The sequence below is a fragment of the Passer montanus genome, unplaced genomic scaffold (genome assembly GCF_014805655.1).
Source record: "Passer montanus isolate IOZ18808 unplaced genomic scaffold, ASM1480565v1 scaffold85, whole genome shotgun sequence".
In the NCBI taxonomy this organism is placed as follows: domain Eukaryota; kingdom Metazoa; phylum Chordata; class Aves; order Passeriformes; family Passeridae; genus Passer; species Passer montanus.
Genome location: NW_024373812.1, coordinates 815,718 through 831,038, shown reverse-complemented (window position 1 = coordinate 831,038; position 15,321 = coordinate 815,718). Strand labels below are relative to the sequence as shown.

Genomic DNA, 15,321 nt, shown 5'->3' with positions numbered 1-15,321 from the left:
CACACTGCTCCAGAGCAGCCATTCAGCAGGTCACTCAGCATTTCTCTCTAGAAGTTTTCAGTAGTCCTGATGTCAGCACCATCATCCTCAAAACTCAGGCAAGAAAAGCCATGTAATTCTCTTTTGCATATACCCCATGACATGTTTTGCTAACACACCTATTTTTTATTTGTAGATAACATGGAAACAACTGGTGATCAAGCTGAATGGAACTACATTGGGAAGATATCCACACTGCATGACAGACTGCATACTGTTGGAATTAAAATAGAAAAAGAGGTTCTGGTTGCTGCAATCTAAGAAAACAGCAGGGACATACACAGGCACAACACAGAACAGAAGCTGCACTCTAAGGAAAGGGATGTGGGCAATGTTCCATAACACGGATCGCAGCTCAACTCAAGTACTACAGCAGGACCACTTCCCAGGCTGCAATTCTGCAGCTACGTGCTAGGAGCGCTTCTGTGGGTCCTTCTACCCTCCCTGAGCTCCGGACGCGGCATGTCTTGCTACATTCTTCTGCTCACACACTACAAATGCCCCCTTCTGGCAAAGCACCACTCTGCTCCTCTTGTATTTGGTCTGTGGCCTTTCTTTGAAAATATAAGTAAAAACTAGTTATGACAGAGTACTTTGGGGATAAGAGGTTGTAAAACAGTCATTGTGTGGGGGAAAAAAAAAATCTCCTTTACATGAATTTAATGCAAAAACATTCCCCTACAATTATTAAGGAATACAGCATTGTGTATCACTATTCTAATACACAACAAAGTAGCTAGAAAGTCGGATTAGTTTTCCAGAAAGTAATTAATTTTATTTTTTAGAAGGCATCGTGTATTCTCCAAAGAAAGCTCTAAGCAGGAAACTTACATGAGCATGATAAGTAAATCATGGTAAGTAAATGCAACAGACACTAAAAATAACTGATGCTTTACAGTCTGTGCAAAATTGTACCTATTTTTTTTTATTAAAAAAGCCTGTAATCACTTCACTATGTTATCCCACAAAGTGCAGCACAAAAACCTCTCTGAAAGAGAATTCTAAAAAAAAGTAGTTCTTATATTTTTTAATGTGCACTCAATCTTTTAGCATAATCTTTTCTCAATTTCACAAAATTTGCTATATTTAGTTCAGACTTTTAAGAGAAACAATAAAATCATACCTCATATAAATAGTCTGTTGAGTGATACTTCAAAGCTGCAAACATTTTGTTTTGTGACGTTTTCAACATTTCAATTGTCTGGAAGACATACAGAATATGGATCAGTTAAAAACTTTTTATATCACCTCAAAATGTTGAAAGAGGAGGTTGAATTTGAGGTCCAACATGAATAGCTTCATAATTTCTAGCACATGCACCATGGACTGAATTTCCTGTAGCAGAAGGCTATACAAAGCATTCAGTATTCTTCCTCTGGAAGCATGTAAGAGACCAACAGCAGACCTTGAACATTTGATTTTTATCTGAAAGAACTGGGCTTTTTTTTCTTTTTTTTTTTTAGCTGTGCTTCTTGGTGTTTAATTCTCAGAAATCCTCTACAACCATTAAGTGAAGGTAGACAATACAAATTATCTCCCTTAAGTAATTCTTAAATTAACTGATTCAGTGATTTGTTTATGGATGATAAATTAGTTTTTAAAGGCACTGATTCCACTGTCTAGACTATTAACGTCTCACTGTCCCAAGTATTTGAGAGAGGACTTTCCCCCTGTTTCCAGTTTTACAATAAAAAAGGAGATATTGTATAGGCCAGCTGACAGCACGAGGCCCTGATGGAACACCAGGTCTCTAACTCAGCTGATGCTCCGGAGGGGAGCCAGGAGGGAGGCAAAAACTATACAAAGCTAGAGACACGGCGTGAATGCAAAATAGGATATATTGTAGCTGGGATCCGAACAAGGTAAGACAGTACTTTTTCTTAATTGAAAATAGGTAGAAGACTCAAAGAAAAAGTCAGATAATTATATGATAGATATATATATAATATTATATATTATATATATATATAAAAATACCAAAAAAAGTGTATGATGCAATTGAATTTCAGTAACAGTGAATTGTAGGACCATAAAGGAAACCTGTGACAGAAGGCAATCTTCACGTATGTATGACAGGAGGCTAAAGCTGCCTACCTAACAAATTTGGAAATACCAATTACAGGTGTAGATGTAATAGAATTTGAACCCATTCTGTGGTGGAGGAAAAAGTAACTAGGGGGTAGTTGTTTACTTGAAAGGAGTCTGGGCAGAGAACAGTATTGCAGGAGAAGTAAAAAGGTAGGTTCAGGCAAAGAAACAAAACAGGCAATAAGGTATACACAATCATACAGAGAACAAAGTAGAAGGGAACCTTCTAAGGGAAGGAGTGTAGATAGTCTGAAGCAGTTTGATTCTTTCTCCAAGGCCTCAAGGGATCACCACATTCGGTAAACGAAATATGAGGTTACTTCTGCCAGCATAAAATATTTTTAAATCTACCAACCACGGTCACCCACCTCAGCCCCTCACGGCGCCACGACCGCCCTTCCCTCAGCGCCGCGGCGCCTTCGCCCGCCCGCTCGGGACGCCCAATCCAGCCCTCTGATTGGCGGTCTCTCCCAGCGTTCCCCTCTGATTGGCTGTCTTCCCCAGCGTTCACCTCTGATTGGCTATCTCGCTGAGCTTGTCGCCTCTGCTGGCTGCCGCTGCTCCCGCCTCCCCCACTTGCCTCAGGAGCGGAGCGTCCCTAATCTCTGCGTAAACCAAGGGGAGTTCTCAGGAGTTAGCCGATAGGAAAGCTTAGAAGATTTTCAAAGCTGAAAGCATTTTTAAAGCAGTAAATGCGTAAGTAAAAGCAGTTAAGTCACTTCTTCTGTTCCCCGTAGCAGCTTGCATGGGAGAAGAAGTTAACAGGACGGGACCGGGTTAGTTTTTAAAGGGATCGGATCTGAACGCTGACCTGCTCCCTGTTACCTGGGGAAGAGAAATAGAACGAGGCCACGACTTAATACCCAGAAATACTTACTCTTCTATGTTCGGAAAACCTGTGAAATGTCAGTGACAGTCAGCTTAGGGGAAAAAAAAGGGCTTTTTTTTTTTTTTTTTTTTTTCTTTTAATGGCTGCTTAAATTGCTCTCACAAACCACAAGCTGCTGCCTGTTGAACAGACTGTGTTTCTCAGAAGGCAGTTTAGTGTCAGATTTCTGCAGTGCCCAGCCTCTGACTAGTCCCTGGAAGGACAGGGCTTTCAGGAGTAGCTGCAGAGGCCCCATCTCCCCTCCTTGCCTCGCACCATCCGACTTCACACGCACCCTGGCCCCTAACTAGGCCGGGCACTTCTGCTTGCTGAAATGACACCTTGCTGTTGCTGGTGGCACAAAGCCGTTTTATTGTCTGTCCGTGCCTTCTCCTCCTTTTACGACGGGTGTGGATACCCACAGAGAACACATCTGAAGTGCAAAACCCCTTGGCAGTGCTGCAGCAGGTGCCTTCAGCCAGTTGGTATAATAGTTTGGGGAGTCTGGAAATATTCCTCTCCTCCAAGAACTCGTTGCAGGTTCAGTTCCAGATGAGGATTGGTTTCTCTGTGGAAAACAAAATTTGTGCTTTTCATTCTGGTTCCAGGAATTCCATCAGTATTTGTAGATTCCAGTAAGTGAAAAAGTTAAATAAAAAGCATGTCACAGATGCTTTCTTTACTGCTATTGGGGGTAATTAGGGTTGTTAAGTATTTTTTTATAACTCTGAGGATGGGTTTAGCTCAGTCACAGGCACATTGCCAATGTTTCCTAGACAGCTGTTCATATGAAAAATGCAAATGCTGGTAATGCATAGTTTTCTTGGTATTTTTATATTTATAATATATTTTTATTCTGCTATCTAAGAATTAGGAGATGAATTGTTAGGCCAAGTAGGCACAATACAGAATGCACTAACTTCCAATTGAAACACTTCAGAAGTGATCCTCTCCAACTGGAATACATGTTTTACCCATGCTAAGACAATCCCACCCCATCCCCAGGAGAAAGAGAAGCTGTTGGCAAAGGTTCAGGCCCCTGGCACAGAGGCCCCAGGCTGAAGAGGAAAGGTGAGGGGATGTTTGCCTGGTGCAGAAGCTCTTTGTGCTGCCTCAGCTGCTACGGTGCCACTGCATGGCCTTCAGCCTTCCTGGTGTTCACACTCCACCCTGCATGCTTCCCCCAGGCCTCACTCCCCTTCCTGGGATAAGCACTGCGAGACGATGCCTGGTGAGGCAGCGGACAGAGACTCTTGCTGCTCTGTGCCAGGGCACGTTGGTGCATCTCTTTATTTCCCTTCAGGGTCAGGATTAGTACTCATGCCTTCAGGAGGGGTGTGAAGCCCCAGCTCTGCTCATGGCCTCCAGCCGTGCTACGTGAGTTGGATATGGAGCAGCCCTGCCCAAACGGCTGATGCAGCCGGGGGATGTGCTCTGCATGTGGTAGCCTGTAGGGACACAGGGATGCTCTCAGGGAGGGGAGGCACTGGAGAGACCACCTCCTCCTCACTCTGTGTAAGGCAATCCATCCACAGTCCCTCCTCTACCTGCCCAACTCCACCTCTGCCTTGGGTTCTTTTCCTCAGGAGCAGCCCCTACTGCAGACACAAGCTTGCTGATCTCTGTTCTTGGGGGACAAACTCAAGGAGACCATGAGTGTCTGAGAGACACTGGAGCAGGGCAAGGAGACTCAGCTGGATGAGAAATGGATGCTTCCAAGATCAGCTGCACCTGCTGTCTAAAGCTCTAGTTATGTAGAAACCATCTCAGAGCATCTGAGTAAGCATCTGGCAGTAAGTCATGCTATAACACTTCAAGTGAAAACAAAGAACAAGTAGATTTTTTTAAAACTTATGAATTAGCATAATGATAAAAGCAATGAAACCTTATACTGACTTTCATTTCAGAAAAAGAAGTAACTGGAAAATATAATTAGTAAGTCTGAAAATTATGACAAGAGAAAAATAAAAAAAACTTGATGACACAGGGTGCATAGCTAATTTCTGGCTAGAGTGCATGAAAAATGAAGAATGGTTGCCATATTGTTTGTAGAAAAATGTACCTCTATGTATTGCAAGTCCAGCAGTGCGTGTGGAAGAGGTTTTGTGAAAGGCTGCTGTGGACATAAGTGCGCTCCACTAGGGGCTGTCATTGTTACACATCTAGGTGAACAGTTTTCTCTTGCAAGAGCAAAGTGTAGGCAGAAAAATCCCACAGGGACTGAAAAAGAAGGACTTCAGATCTCTGGGTATCTCCTTTCAAGAGGTCTTTGTATTAGCCCAAACTCTGTCAGAAAGGAAAAATCTCATAAGGGAAATTTGGTTTAGTGATAGCCCCTGAAATAAAAGTACAATGCTTTCATGGAATTTTGATGTATTTTCTTTGCTGCTTTATTTGCTTTCTTTTGAGAGAAAATAAAAATTTTATGACAACTAAATGATTATGCTGACACAGAAATTTTGTGAACTTGTTTAGCAGTTTCCAAATACTGCAAAATATCATTCCCTAGTTCTAGAAGAACCATGTATGTATGGTATGTGGTCGTTGGCATATAACACTAAAGATTTATGCATTGTTTTTCCAAATCCTGTTGAGGAGGAAGTATCAGGTAATATTTTTACCTTTTTTTCTTTTTTTTTTTTTTTTTGTGTGAAGAATACTTCTGTCACATGAGTCTCACTAAGCTCTGAAAGAAATTCAAGTAAAAAAGTAATACCATTGTAATATTAAGAATGATTTAAAAATCACATTGCAAGCCTTATCGTATACTAACCAGAGTAGGCATCCGAGTGAGTGACAGTAGAAGGTGACTCCAGCCCATTTGTATGGTGGAGGAAACTAATTTAAAAGTGATCTTATGAAGATGGGCTTGCCACAGACAACCTTGAAGACACATAAAAACTTAAACAACATGAGCAAGATGTTTTTATTCTGTGATACCTTTAAGATTAGAGCTTTGTTATTGTTCATTTTTAAAAATGGCCTAAGACATTTTGTAGTGGAGTAATGTAGTATAATACTTTGTCACAGGCATGCTACCTGCAAAAATGTGGTGAAAGCATAAAGCACTGCCTCAGAGAATATGTACCTTATGACTGAGACTTTGCATTTGAGCATAATTTCATTGAAAAGTACAAGGTAAAATAGCTGTATTTGTTTCAGTGTTTCTCAGTGAAGTCACTTACCTGTCTGAGACAACTGCAGCAATATTTGATGAATCCAAAAATTCCTGGGACAATTAGTTATGGTGACTTGAGTCTAAATCTGAACAGCAATAGCAAGTTCTTTCTGTTCTCCACAGGTAGGAAGCTTGTGAAATTCTGGACCTTTCACATCATGTGTGTTTTTAATCACCAATGAGACATATACATTGTTTTATTCAAAGAGGTTAGTGTCAGGCTCCCTGCAGAGTCAATATAGGTGCTCTGTATTTCAGTGCATGGAGGAGTGCTATGTATTTCATTGCTCAGGCTGGGGAAGGGCATTATTCTTCCCCCTGTCTATTGAGCCTGTCTCTGAACTCAGATACATGCAAAGTGTGAAGTTGGATGGATTACTCCCTGCAGTCCTGGGTTGCATTTCTGGCCTAGAAACACCATTCTGCAGTGAGCATCTGCCACTAAAAAAAGCTCAGCATCCATGTCTTCCTTAGTGCGTTGTCATGCTGCCATTCCTGTCACTGCTGTCTTCAAAGCAGCTTCTGAAACTTTTGCCAGGTTATGGCAAAATATGTTCTGCCTAATGGATAATGCAAATATGTAATGCTTAAGGGCACTACCTCACACAGAGACACAAATCTGAAATACTGTCCTCCATTAAATGCTGCAGCTCTCAGACCAGATCAGTAGACTACCTGCACTTAATGCTTAATTACACAAGCTTCACTGCATCTGGATCATTGCTGGGAAACTCTGTATGTTTAACATTTCCTCTACAAGCTCAATAGTGGCTTGCTTCACTGTGATGTGTGGGTGGAGGATTCATATCACAGGACTTTGTGATACCTGCACCATAGAGTCACAGAATGGTTTGGGTTGGAAGAGACCTTAAAAGATCCTCTAGTCCAACCTCCCTGCCATGGGCATATCTGTCTTCTACTAAACTAGATTGCTCAAAGACCTATCCAACCTGCCCTTAAACAGTTACAGGGATGGGACATCCACACTTTCTGAAAAACAGTTCATCTTTCACCCAAGCTGCCAGTAGAGGAAAAGTAAAAGGTTCAAAAGAGAAAGGAGGCAACAAGCTGACAGCAGAGTGGCTGAAGAGGTTGAGGGTACACCCCTCTACTCTGTGTTTTAGGAAGGTCTCACTACAATATACAGCCAAGGCAACAGGAGGAAAGCTGGGATTGTATTTTGAGGGTTTACAACATTGAATTATAGTAAGATTACAATGCTGTGAAATGCAGAGGTCCAGATTCAGGCAAGGCACATCTGCAATATTCTTAGTAATATACCATATCAAACAGGAATTATCTGAAACCAGATATTGTGTGTAGGTGGAGGAAACCAAACAGAAAAATGGAGAAGAAGCAAAGATGAACAGAAAATCTGCATGTGTGATTGGGTGGTTCTCTTTACTGAAGACAGTTTTCCAAGTCTCAGTGTGGTTATTACACCAGCTAAGCCTCTCAGACATCGTTTCATGCATATTTTCTGCACTTGCTAAGTACTTGTAGTGGTTGTTAGTTTCTGTGAGCTCATTTGATGATGGATCTGAGGCATTTACATTTGTTTTTCTCCTGTGTATCCAGAACTGTGGAAATTTATGTATTAAGGAAATTCTTAATGAAAAGGACAACAGTCAGGCTATTTATAATACTGACATGGGACTGCTGATAAGCTGCAGTTTTTTATTCTCTTGACTTCTGTGAGTATTTGTAAATAGCTTGAATAGTTCTGTCCAGGATAGATCTGTGGCTGACCAAAACTGCTCTAACATCTTGGGTAGTTGTCTTGAACAAAGTGTCTTGGGATTTGGGCATGGAGAAGCTAAGTGCTTCAGCATCACAATATTTCTTTATTAAAGTCACAGTATTTATTACTGATCTCACTAGGTTTTATTAATGAATAGCAAATTAACAAATTTTGACTAACACAGTTGAAATTATAATTTGTTAAGTCAAATAATTTGTTATTTGTATTTGTAGACTGAGGTAGCTGATAGAATGCAAAAGCAAGTCTGTGAAGCTCAGCTTATCAGGTATTGCATTCTAATGTAAAAGTTTAGTAAAAATATATTTGCTTGAGTGACATATGCTTTTTTACTTAGGAGTCTTACATATGGGTTAAAATTTGGAGGTCTCTTCTACTGAAAATTTTTGCACATACAATGAATAACTGTAGTAAATACACAGGTATATGATTTATGTCTCCAAATGTCTTGACTTTGGCTAATGTTTAGCAATTTTTACAGTAGCACTCCAATTAAACCTGGCAAACTGCATTAATCAGGATATAAAACTGTAACAGAAACAAAGACATGCTATCAGTGGTAGGAAGTGTTATACCTCATGGGTTTTCATAAGTCTCCTGAACAGGGAGAATGCATTATAGTAGCCTGTTCTTAATGGCTTTATTGGCATTGATATACACTAAATTATAGAGAAAAGAAACAATTTTTCATGCAGGAATTACAGGAAGATATTTCTGGTTGGAGTGAAAAGCACAGGTGTACCTAGAAGCTGTCTGAACTTTTTGACTGTTGTAACTATGATGGAGCAGTTTTCCTGGATAAATGGGGTTTTCAGAGATTTTTGACAGTTCCTGCAAATGCTTTCTTATCACAGTCAGACTCAACATCTTCTGGTCTGAGCTGAAATGAAGCCAAGTTGTTGACATTCTGCATACTATGTTTGACATGTCATAGTATCTTCCAGCTCTGAAAGCAGCTTAACTGTTAGATTAATGACAGGACTGTAGTTCGGATACCATCTCAGGAGTTTCTACTGTGCTTACAAATAGGAGGGCAGGAGAACAAGTCTGAGCATTGAATAATTCCATTTCTGCTGCTGGAAGGATGGCCTGCTCTTTCTGTCAAGCACTTCAGGCAATAATGAGAAAAAAGAACAAAATTAAATGGGTCTTTCCCTCTGTTAAAGGAATCAGCAGCCCCCTGTGATTGTTAGAATGGAGGGTCTTGAATAAATAGTCCTAGCAGGAGAGTCTAAGGAAGTGAGAACCTGCAATGAAAAATTCTTTGTATATGAGGTAAGTGTCCCAGTCCATACTACAGTGGGCAGTGAGCAGGGATGACATCATGATCTCATGAGGACTAACAGCTGGTTGTGAATTCTTTTTATTATAAGCTTAACTGTTCACTGAACACTTTCAGAATGTTAAAGTGTGGACAGATTCTTGGACATTATAATCCAAAACAAATGCAGGTTTTTTGCAAGGCTGTGACATAATACATCAGATAATACACTAATGGGCATTTGTAATGCACTCAGGAACTGTGATGTCTGGTATAGGGGAGGGCCTCTAAAAAATAGGCTCTAAATGATATGTTTTTTGAGAGCTAGAATGAGTACAGCTCTGCAATTAAATATTTCAAGGCTTTGTAACAGCAGTGGTAGCTCCAAGGAGAGCTCAGTTTTTCTAACTAGGCAGAATCTTTGACATAATGATTAAGCTCAGAATTTATATGAGTTTAAAAGATTTCTGCCTTAGGACTATGCTGATAACATTCCTGCTGCAATTTTTTAGCTATCCCTCAAACAGCTCATGGTGGTGAAAGGCAGCATTATGGTCAGAAAACCTCATGTGGACCTATAATGCCAGACTTATTTCTTTCCCCTTCACCTTCCACCATTCATTAGGTGTTGCTACACCAACATGTATTATCTATTTACTCCCTCAGCAGATGCAATGAATATTGGTAGCTGTTGGAGGAGACATGAGACCAGACTGGATGTAAAGGAGTTTAATGTAGGAAGCTACATTTAACATTTCAAAACATCTGTGAGTCGCTGGGCATTTTTACTTGGTTTCTCATCTGTTTGGTTTCATCTTCCACATCTGATGGACCACTGAGGGAGGCTTGTTTTGAACTGACATTAAAAAGCCATAAAAGTTTAACTACTGAAAGGCTGTCACCCACTTTTTACTGAAGTGTTGTATTGCTGATATTGTAAGTATTGTTGAGTAAAATATTTTCCAAATTGTGGCTTTTAAAAAATATTTGTAAGCACCAATGCATTCTCTTTATGATGAGGTATAAGACCTATTGATAAGGGTTTGGTATTTTTTTAAAGGGAAAACAAAAGAAATTATCACATATATAGATTCTATAGGTACTTGATAGTAGGGATAGATTTTTTTAAAGAAAAGGTCCATTTCTTCTAAAATGTATGTTACTGATGGTAGCCACAAGATTTTATTAACAGAAGGTGTCTGATATACTCTGGGGATTGGCAATTTTGAGGATGTTAATTGTCCAAGAAACAGAGATAAAACTAAAAGCATGCAATGTGCTTTGCCTTATCTAAGTGCCATCTTCTCACTTCTGATGCCAGTTCTTATCCAAGCCTGACTTTGAGTAATGTATTGCAACAGAAAATACTCTCAGAATCATGGATCAAAGTGTCATAATTATTGCAAAATGTTTTAAAGTCAAGTTTCAGCTTATGCATGTATTTGAACAAATTATTTGGTGTAGTGAGAGGGTAATTAATGTTCTGTTCTGGAGTTCTTTCTTATTTTTGCTGCAGTACATAAGGTCAGATTTTTTATACCATAGAAATTAATTAAAGCAATGTTGCCTGGTTTCCTGCTGAAACATTACATTTAATGTTAACAGCTAGAGTCATGGAAAAGACGAAAATGTTAACTGGTGCAAATACTTAGGGTTGTTGATGTAGTTGGAACAGCTTATATGCCTAAACTGTCCGAATAGGATGTAATTACTTTGTTCTTAGGGAAAAGATGGAAGAAACACAGCTTTGAAAGCTGTAGCAGTAGTAAAAATTCACATATGGCAATAGCTGTCTGAAAGAGAGTTTGTAACGTGTCCCTAATGCCACTGGACTGTGCTTACAGTGACAAGCAGCAGTGACAAGCAGCATTTGCTTCTGTTTCACAAGAGTATTCCATCCCTGCTATGTATGTTATCTGAGCTTTTGTGCTGGGAGTGCCCTCAGTCTGAGATGAATTTGTACATAGATATGTTTTAAGTGCTTTCATGTGTCCTCTTATTTACCGTCCTTCAGTTCTGTGTCAGGAGCAGTGTCTAAGCCCATTTGTTCTGCTCAATTGGAGACACCTGTACTGTTATTTGAGTAGTGGGGTCATTTTTGTGTTGACCAAAAGTCAGCAGGAGAGAGCAACTTTAGTTAGTAGGCTTCATCTCTAATTCCTGCTAATACTCCTAACTCATGTCTTAGACCTACTTGGTCTACAATAACTCACTCTACTGCATGGCTTTTTTGCTCATGAAATTCAATCCAAGTTCATAAAGGAAGACACTTAAAAATCAAACACTCTTTCCTTAAACTCAAGATCAGAAAAGTACCAAGACTTGGGTCCTCACAGCATGCCATATAATCCCATTCTGACATCCACTTCCTGCTGCCCATCCATTCCATTAGTCATGTATAGTTTCCTTGCTATGCCACACAGGAATGAGACTTACTAATTATAAAATTAGTAAGTTATTTGAATGAAAAAGCTTCTTGCACTGCATGATTTGTAATGTACAGGTGTAAGAATGATACAGTCACGTAAGATGTGTTTTGCATAACACAGGCAATGTTACACTCCCAGAGCCTAATTGCGTGTTCCATCAGTAGTGCAGGGAGGGCAGAAGCATGGTTACAGGACTCTGGCATATTGTCTTCTGCAATGTTGATATGTCATGTCATGCTCTTGGTGCCTCACTCACTGTCAGAAGTTTCAAAACTGTCAGAATTTCCATGCAACTAATATGACATTGGTGATAGCTTTTGCATGGCACTGGAAAATTAGGGAATGTTTTCATAATGTGTGTTGTGTGGACAATAAGAGGAAGTCCAGCTGAAGTTTCAGTCCAGCCAGCTCTCCCTACCTGAGCAGGGTGACAACAGCAGAGAGTTACTATTGGAGAGAGCTCTCAAACAGCAAAAGTATAAAACCAAAGTTTCTGTTCAGAGATACAATTAATGTATCTCTGATACAATGCTTAATTTTTATTTTTATAAATTAAATAGAGAGAAGCAAGATAAAGTCCATATAGAGATATTTTTGATGTGTTTATTGCCCTTATGAGTTTATCTAATGTGAAGTAAACAAGAAACAATAGGTCTTTGGTACTTCAAATGACAGAAAAAATGTAATGACTTCAGGCTGTTTACAATAAGCTTCACCCCATGCCTGTGTCCTCTTTTGCATTGTAGTATTCCAAAACTATGGTGTCCTTTTCAGGAATGAGACTGTCAGCTGTAAAAGTTAAGAGGCATGCCTTGATTATTCATTAACACCAGACTTAGCTAAGGAAATAAGGAAATTTCCTTTTTAGTATGTACCATGAACTGAAATGAATGGGCAACACCACAGTTTCACACAGTTTTGTTTGTTTTTGGTTTTGTGTGGTTTTTTTTTTTGTTTGTTTGTTTGGGTTTTTTTGGGGGGTGGGGTTTTTTTGTTATTTTTGTGGGTTTTTAAAAATTTGAACTTCATTTGAAATTTAATAATAATTTATCTAACTTTTACTTGAAGGAAAAGTTCTTGATCTTTTTTATTCTTAAAGCTGTCATATAAGATAGCAGGTCGTGAAGAGAGCCAAAGTGTTCCTTCTGTTCTTTTTGGGTGGATTGTTACACCCTCGAAGCACCTGTAATGTAAAATGTCTTTTGGGAAGTTCAACACTTTACTAAAAGCTACAAGAGTAAGATTGAGCAACAAAGTAACCCATTTATAATTTCTTTTGGCAGGTATCCAGAGGCAAAGAAGCAATTCATAGCTCGCAGATTGCACAGAACACAGGAACACAGGGGGAACATAAAATCTTTGTTTCTCCTGGGAAAAAAAAAAAATCAAACCAGCAAAGACTTTCTTGAGTTTTGATGATAATTTTCTTAGGGTAGCTATGTCCCTACCTGACACTGATGTTGGAGACACTGAAATATAAGAAAGCAAAGATAAAATTCACTCTTAAAAATGTCAGCTACTCCATTCCCCAATCTTCATGTCATCCATAATTGTGTTTTGTGCAGTCTTACATTGATCAAGAGAAATTGATCAAGCAATTTCCTTTTTTTTTTTTTTTGTGCTAAGGTGAACATTCTTGCTGTGACTGATACTTGTTCTGGTAGTTGGAATATATGAATGTAAACCAGGGCACTATTATGCTGCGCTGGGAATGCAGATTTCATGAGTGAGTGAGCTTTGGCTTCAAATGTGCCTTTAAGCAAATCAGGTTTTGATTTAGTCAGGATCAGTATTATATACTGAGTATTTACTCAGTAGGATCTTTTTGGAAGAGAGAAAAAATTTTAATATTACAAAACTCTTTGTGTTCATGACTCAGCTTCCAGTGATTCATACTCTGCTCTCATATTTCACATCCTGAGGATCTGGGTCTTGAGATGACACTTTTATGAGGCTGGAAAATTTATCACAATGCAGGACAAAGATAAGCCCATTTGTTTTTTGCCTTGGCCTGCCAAAATCCACTCCCTCGTGCTCAGTACTTAGCTATGTGAAACTTGGTGATAAGAGGCTCCACCCCTGATTTTGTGGCTAGTTCTGCATACTTTTTTTATTGTCACAGTGAACAGATAAATGACAGAATCCATCCCAAACAGTTTGCAGTTTAGGTCAGGTATGATTGAAAAAGATAACAAGAAGATAGAAATGGGAGGAATGATTGCAAGTGAAAGGCAATAGGCACCTTTCTTACTAGTATGCATATATTAAGCCCATTGGTATCATTAATGAACACTTTTATGCAGATGCACGTTGTATCTCACAAATTCACGCTGAATGGTGTTGCAGTCCGTGTGCAGTTCAACACGAAACTGCTCAAGAGTTAGCAGGACTGGCTAATCTTGGAAATGTACCCAGCGACGTGGTATTTTGATTTTGAGGAGATATTGTCTAAATCAGGAAAAGAAGGGAGTTTTAGAAAATGTAGCAGACAAAACAGAGGAACAAAAGGATTCAGTAGACTTAAAACACATGTTACCAAAAAGAAATGTCCATAAAGTCAGAAGGCTACAGAGTATAAGAATCAATATAAGGAATCTAAGGCTGAGAGGGCTTTCTCTGACACTGTAGCCTAATTAAATTTGTAACAACCAATAATCCTCAACTGAACAGCTCTTGAATGTAGCAATATGATAAAGCTTACTTTGTGCCAGGTGTCTTTCATGCGAAAGTGGTCATTATTTGACCTCCACTCACAAAGGTTTCACTGTATGTTGACAGCAAGACTTTCCAGTACAATGGAAAGGCAGTACTCTTTGGAAAGTACTCTGTAAGAGCAGACCAAAGAGCAGTTCACAGAGAGTGTTGGCACACTGTATTTCAGAGTTGTGCAGTCTGTGTGTGCCATCAGCATGCCTGGAGTAGCCAGTTAATTTTTGTCATGGAGTGTACATATATACAAAGCCATGACCTTGGCTTGCAGAGTGCTTACTCAGTGCCTGTTCTCTAAAGGACTATAAAGAGTACCTATAAAGATGAAGGATTACAGAAGTCACCATGGAAAACAGATAACTGGATTTGAGTTTAGCCCCTTCTTCACTGAATTATTTCCTTCACTGTTGTAAAAGGGCAGAGTTGGGGGGGAAGAGGGCAGGACTCAGCTCCCCTGGTAAGACTGGGCTGTGAAGGGCATTTGTCTTGTGGCAGCATATCATTGCCTCAGTCTTCTTCGGGGACAATGCTGGTGCTGGTCAGCCATCAGTAGGGCTTGTTCTGTTGGTGAGTGTGATGAGGTTTTCCAGTTAGGATTTGCCTTTTCTTTTACTGGTGACTTTAGTATCGTAAGAAGGCTGCGAAGGAAACAAGGGTAACTATGGTTTTTACTTCTTTTTGGTTTACATTGGAACTGGATCTATTAGTTTACTACTTTTTAAATATAATTCCCACCCCTCACATGGTATCTTCCAGATATAAGTTCCTTAAACAAAGGGAAGAAAATTAAGGTCTAAACTGAAGGTAGAGACCTAGTCATACACTAGGAAATTTTACCTTATACCAAGAGACTTCAACAGGTATTTACAGTAAAACTCTATCAACAGAAGATTACATAACAGTTCTGATACTGATATTTACATGGGTTACATAAAACCCCTCTAATTTTGCCTAGAAAACTTATTTGAAATAGTATGTGGAGCAGAAAAC

The 15,321-nt window shown here is 39.4% G+C and overlaps 1 protein-coding gene and 1 long non-coding RNA gene across 3 annotated transcripts in view; one reads left to right on the top strand and one right to left on the bottom strand.

Annotated features, from left to right (window-relative positions):
• SHOC1 (shortage in chiasmata 1) overlaps window positions 1-2,469 on the bottom strand; it is a 46,984-nt gene extending 44,515 nt beyond the window's left edge. Inside the window, exons 1-2 of the mRNA XM_039733286.1 lie at window positions 2,351-2,469; window positions 1,163-1,240 (exon numbers count right to left, since the gene is read on the bottom strand). Coding sequence (XP_039589220.1) covers window positions 1,163-1,231 — 69 coding nt within the window. The 5' untranslated portion in view covers window positions 1,232-1,240; window positions 2,351-2,469. The remainder of the gene's footprint in view (window positions 1-1,162; window positions 1,241-2,350) is intronic.
• A 240-nt stretch (window positions 2,470-2,709) lies between these two features.
• The window catches only part of LOC120513662, a 29,393-nt gene continuing 16,781 nt past the window's right edge, over window positions 2,710-15,321 (top strand). For both annotated transcript variants that reach the window (XR_005630317.1, XR_005630316.1), the window contains exon 1: window positions 2,710-2,823. This is a non-coding gene — a long non-coding RNA (uncharacterized LOC120513662). The remainder of the gene's footprint in view (window positions 2,824-15,321) is intronic.